The following is a 5,670-nucleotide window of genomic DNA, read 5'->3' as shown; positions in this document are numbered from 1 at the left end:
ATGACTGCTCCGTTAGCACAACCCACTGTGGCCGTGGCTGCCAAGGACACGGCGGCTACCATCCGCAAGCGCAGAAGACGCGCCCCTGCTGGTGGTGCCACGGACGACTGCTTCACATGCTCTAAGCGCAATGTCAAATGCGATCGACGCCGGCCCTACTGCTCTCAATGCCTCGAGATCGGCAACGAATGCTCTGGCTACAAGACTCAGCTTACCTGGGGTGTCGGCGTTGCCAGCCGCGGCAAGCTTCGCGGGCTCTCCTTGCCCATTGCAAAGGCACCTCCAGTCACCCGCGAGCCGAAGAAGTCGCCCGTCTCTCGGGCAAGGGCGCAGTCCAGTGCCGCCGCTCTCTCGACAAAACTAGCTCGAAGCCCAATTGATATTCCATCAACCACACATACGGCTTCGACGCCGAGCACTCCGGCATACCAAGTACCCGCGTACGACTACCTCTCCATCTCCCACCACGGCCATGCCCCATCGCTGTCCCAGAGCAGCTGGGGAAGCGTCGGCTATGCTCCCAGCCTTGTGCACTCGCCAGACGGAACACCAAGATATACCAGATATCCTCTCCATCTCAGCACCGATGCGCTCTCCTCGTCGTGCGAGTCGGTCGGCAGCGAGGTGGACTACCTTTCTCCTCTGAGCCAATCTTATGCTCGCGAAGAGATTCCTTTCAACCACAGCCCGACTGTCCTGTACGAGGGATATCCTGCACAGCATAGCTCCCCTATTGCGCAAAGCCCCCCAACCGTGCTGGTGCTTGACCACTGCCGCGCCCCTACGTCTTATCCCGGGCTGGTCTATGCCCCCTCCGAGGCCCATCACGCACTCAGTCACCACCACATGGATCCCTTTGAGTCGCACCTTGGCCACAAGCTTATGCGGGGGTGTGAAAGCCTCAGTGAGCATCACATGGCGCCCTGCCCGGCCTACCCCTTCTAATGCGCGAGCAGGTGTTCCTGAAGTCGAAGCCGGCGCCGCGGGTGGCTTCTCCCCGCGGTTTGTACGAAGAGAAGTACCGCTGCAGAGGCGCCATAGCAGTGGCCAGGTTCAATGGTTCGGACAAGCTGGTGGCAAGACGGCTCTGGTGGCCAAGATGCCCTTCTTCATGGATTATTTCAGGATCACCATGGCCCCTTCCATGGTCTTTATAGATGGGCCCCACAACCCGTTCAGAGAACATGTCCTTCGCCTAGCACGAGAGAGCCCAAGCGTGCAGCATGCCATCTGTGCGCTGTCAGCTTGCAATCTGCGAATGAAGAGGAGACTGAGCCTGGGATACGGAACAAGCGAGTTGCTCGCAACTCTTATGGCGGAGAAGCTGACCACCGAGGCGACTTCTGGATCCGAACTGGAGGATAAGTCACTTTCTGAAGAGATACAACACCGAAACATGGCCGTTCATCTCTTGAATCAGCAGCTCGGCGATCCATCAAGGCTGTGCCATGACTCGGCACTCGCAACAATTCTTCTTCTCTGTCACTATCGAATGGTCGAATCCGGCATTGCAAAGTTCCATACGCAGTTTGCAGGCGTGCGCAAGATCCTTGCCATGAGGCAATCCCGAGACTCAACTCCTCCCAAGGACTCTACATGGATGGAGGCTCTGTTTACCTACTTTGACGCCATTTCGGCTAGCATCAACGAACGGGAAGCACAGCTGGCGCCTGGCTTCGAGGGAGTTTCTCCGGACGTGCAAGATCTGCCTGCAGGATCCGAGAACATAATTGGATGTGATCGCAAGCTCTTCAAGACAATTGGCAAACTAGGTCGCCTGAACCTCTTATCGCAGCATCGTCCCGTACAAGGCATGAGCGAGCCACTTCAACAGCAGCAAGAGGCCCATGGACGCACCGAACCGAGCTTGACTCCGCGCTCAGGCGAAAACGACTTGACCACTAAGCTCGACAACGACGACGAGATGCTCGCCTCTGCGATGTATTCATCGGTATCCTTTGATGAACGCCAATACCTTTTCTGGAGGGAATGGAAAGCCGCACGACAAGAGCTACAGGACTGGCGATTCGACGCGACCTCAGTGGCCATGTCACTACCATGTTCACCAACCACAGGCCAGGTGCGCGACCTGGGATCTGTTTCTGAGGCATTCCGATATGCGGCTCTGCTCTACTCTGAACGGCTAGCAAACCCACAAGAGCCTTCTACACACAGCAACTTCCAAAATCTGGTTAGCCAGGTCATACATCACGCAACAAGTCTGGAGGCCAGTAGCGCCGCAGAAAAGTTCTTGTTGTGGCCCCTGTTCGTGGCTGGGTCAGAATGCATCGTGGAGTCTCAGCAGAGCATCATCCGCGACAAGTGTCGCGGCATCATGAGCCGATCTGGCTACATGAACAACTTGGCAGCGCTGGCTGTACTAGAGCGGCTGTGGTCAGGGGACGATGTCAAGAGCGAGGCCAAACTCTGCTATTACGACGCCGCGGCAACTGCCAGAGGTCCCTTCAACTGGACTAAGTGCCTGGGCGGGCCAGGCGCCGGGGTCGAGTGGATCATGTTCTGATTACCTGGAATCTTTCTCTTCAACATACGATGGCATAATGCCTTGTGGTGTTATCGTGGGCGGGTGGAAACGGTCATGTCTAAAAAATCTTCTTCCTTCCTGTTTCGACTGTACATGTTCTGCACGTGGCCTTTCTAGGTACTATGGTCTGTTTTCTGATTTTTACCCCTGTGTGTATATTTCTTTTCTCGTTTATCAGTCGACCTGTATGTTATTGCATGATGGTAAAAAGGGAAAAAATCTCTGTATAATAGCTTATTGGACATATATGATGAGCGGCAATGAAATTCTGGATATACTATGTGCCTATTTGGAGAATCAACGAGTTAGATATTGGTCGCGTCAGCTGCCAGGAAGCTACTTGTACATCTTAACATTAATCTTGGCATATTTCCTGTTATTACTTGCTATACTAGGGGGGTCTTAAAAATAACCACATCTCCTATAATAGCTCTACTATTATAGAGGGGATGCTAAATTATAAAAGGCTTATTAATTTATAAAAAAAAATAAATATATAAATTATAGTGTAATCCTTATAAAAATAAAGGTACCCTAGTTTAGATTAATAACTTTTATAATTTTAAAAGTTATCCTGCTAAAATTATAATAAAGTAAAAAAAACACACTTTATATTTAATATTAATATATTTAACTTTATAATTATAATAAAGCCTATATATAAGCCTTATTTTCTTTTTTTAATTATATTATTAAATCTTTATTTTTTTTTATTATTTTTATATTAATATCTTTACTAAAAGCTCCTTAATCCGCTATAGTTAAATAAATTAATTTAAATACAGGCTTACTTAATTTTCTGCAGTATAATACTAAAAGTCTTAAACGCTATACTATTATAGCAGCTAAGTTATATTAAAAAGGGTACTATAAGACTATTATATTAGTAGCTAAAGCCCTTAAAGTTCCTTATTTTAAGCTTTATAGCTAACTTTAAAAATACTATTTAAAATCTCTTAATAGCAGTAACTATACTTTATTATAAAAAAAAAAGGAAAGTAAAATCCTTATTTAGGTATATTACTATATTACTTAAAGGCATTATATTTAACTTTATGCTTTTTAATATTATATTAATATAATTCTTATAGCTAAAGGTAAAAGGACTATTATTTTATAATTTTAAGCTAAAAGATTTATATACTATATAAAAAAACACTTTTATATATATAAATCTACTTCTTATAATACTAAAAGAAAGGCTATATAAAACTAAAGTGCAGTTAAGTCTTTTTATTATACTTAGCGCTATTTTCTAATAAAATATAAAATTTAAAAGAGGAATATATAGAATTTTAATAAGACTGGCTTTATAATAAGCTATTTTCTTATTAAAATCCTTATATAGACTTCTATTTTAATTAAGAATCTAACTTTAATAGATTTTTATAATATAGTCTTTATAACTGCTATAAAAGTAATTTTAGCTAATAGCTAAGCTATTTCTTTTTTTATTATCCTTTTTAAAGTCTAGCTTTTAAAAAAATAGTTTAAGAATAGCCTTATTAATAATATAGTTTTAGCTATAAGTTTAAAAGGCTATATTATAAATATAATAGCTTTAAAATAGCTTTAACACTTTAAAAGATATATAAGACTTTATAATTTTAAAAAGATAAAAGTCCTTTTTATAAATAGCTATAAAAATTACTATACTAGTAAGTTTATTTATTTTATAAAGCAGTATAATATTAAGCTCTTCCCCTTACCTTTATATCTTATATATTATCTTTAACCCCTTAATATTAATATCTTTTATTTTTATAAGCATTAGTATTAAGAAATATTATATTATAAAGTTACTAATAGCGCTATTAACTTTAAGAAGACTAACTTTTTTTATTATTTTTAAGAAATTTATAATTAAATATTTAAAAAATATATAATACTATTATTATAAGAGAAAACAGGCCTCTTTTTATATAACCTAGTAATTATCTTAAACTAACTTTAAAATGCCCTCTCTTCCTTAACTAAAGCTATTAGTAAATAAGATATTACTAGCTTTATTAATCTTAATAGTATATTAAGCTTCTTATAGCTATTATTATTAAGAAGCTTATTAAAAAGCTTATTAAAAGCTTTATTAAATTAAGCTTTATCTTATTAAAAAGAAAAGGGAAAGGGCAGGGCTATAATTTTATAAATACTAGTAATAATATTATACTTTAACTAAAAGACTGCCTTAATACTAAAGCTTTATATTTATATAATAAATTAATATTATAAATATATTTAGTATTATCTTAAAGCATTTATAATCTTAAAGGTTTTACTAACTTTATTTATATCTTAAGTTTTTAAAAAAGTTAGGAAAGTATTATATACTTTTATATTAAATAGTATTATAATAATAGCTAAAATAAAGAGTTTAAAAAAAAAAAACCTTAAGAGATTAATACTTTTTTAAAAAATATTAATTATAGCTAAATTTAGCTTATTAACTATTAAAAATACTAAAATCTAATTTATTAAAAATAATTATAATAAATAGGCAGCTTAAAAAAAGAAAGTAATATAAATTTATAATAAAAAAGCTTATAATAAGGTTCCTTTTTTTTATTATTAGCTAAAGAAGGTTAAATTACTGCTTTAGGTAAGCATTATAACTCTATACTTTAATAATAACCTCCTTCTTTTCTTTATTAAATTCCTAGCTGCCTAGTATTAATTAAAGGCAGACTATTATCTTTTACTAAATAATAATAAGTAGCTTTACTATTACTATTACCTTTATTATAAGCTTTTTTTTTAAGGCTATTTTTATAAAAATTAGGCGCTACTAATACTATAGCCTTATTAAAAGGACTATAATAAGGAGATTATTAAAAAAGCTATTAACTTTATAATATTAAAAATAAAAAGACAGGCTTTAAATTAAAAAAAGCTATTTTATAAAGCTAATAGTATTAAGATTATAAAGGAATATAGCTTTAATCTTCTTAAAGTTAAATTTAAAGCTATTAAGCTTAAGGGTAATAGTAAGGGCATCCTTAAAGGCATTAAGGCTAGTAATAGCAAGAGCGCTAATAAAGGTGCCTAAGCATAAAGCATATTATAGTATTTATTTTATTATAATAGTTAGTTTTATAACCTTATATTATAAAAATATTAAATTTATTAAT

General features: G+C 37.5%; 1 protein-coding gene across 1 annotated transcript; it reads left to right on the top strand.

The window, feature by feature from the left end:
- TRIREDRAFT_3449 (uncharacterized protein) lies at window positions 1–2,524 on the top strand (the record flags this gene model as incomplete). The annotated part of the gene is made up of 3 exons (XM_006964312.1): window positions 1–337; window positions 434–904; window positions 1,071–2,524. The coding sequence occupies 3 exons, from the start codon at window positions 1–3 to the stop codon at window positions 2,522–2,524; spliced, it is 2,262 nt and encodes a 753-aa protein (XP_006964374.1).
- Between the last annotated feature and the right edge of the window lie 3,146 nt (window positions 2,525–5,670).

Source organism: Trichoderma reesei, assembly GCF_000167675.1.
Source record: "Trichoderma reesei QM6a unplaced genomic scaffold TRIREscaffold_7, whole genome shotgun sequence".
NCBI classification, from domain to species: Eukaryota; Fungi; Ascomycota; class Sordariomycetes; order Hypocreales; family Hypocreaceae; genus Trichoderma; species Trichoderma reesei.
The sequence above is the reverse complement of the archived record's forward strand: the minus strand, read 5'-3'. Positions and strand labels throughout refer to the sequence as shown.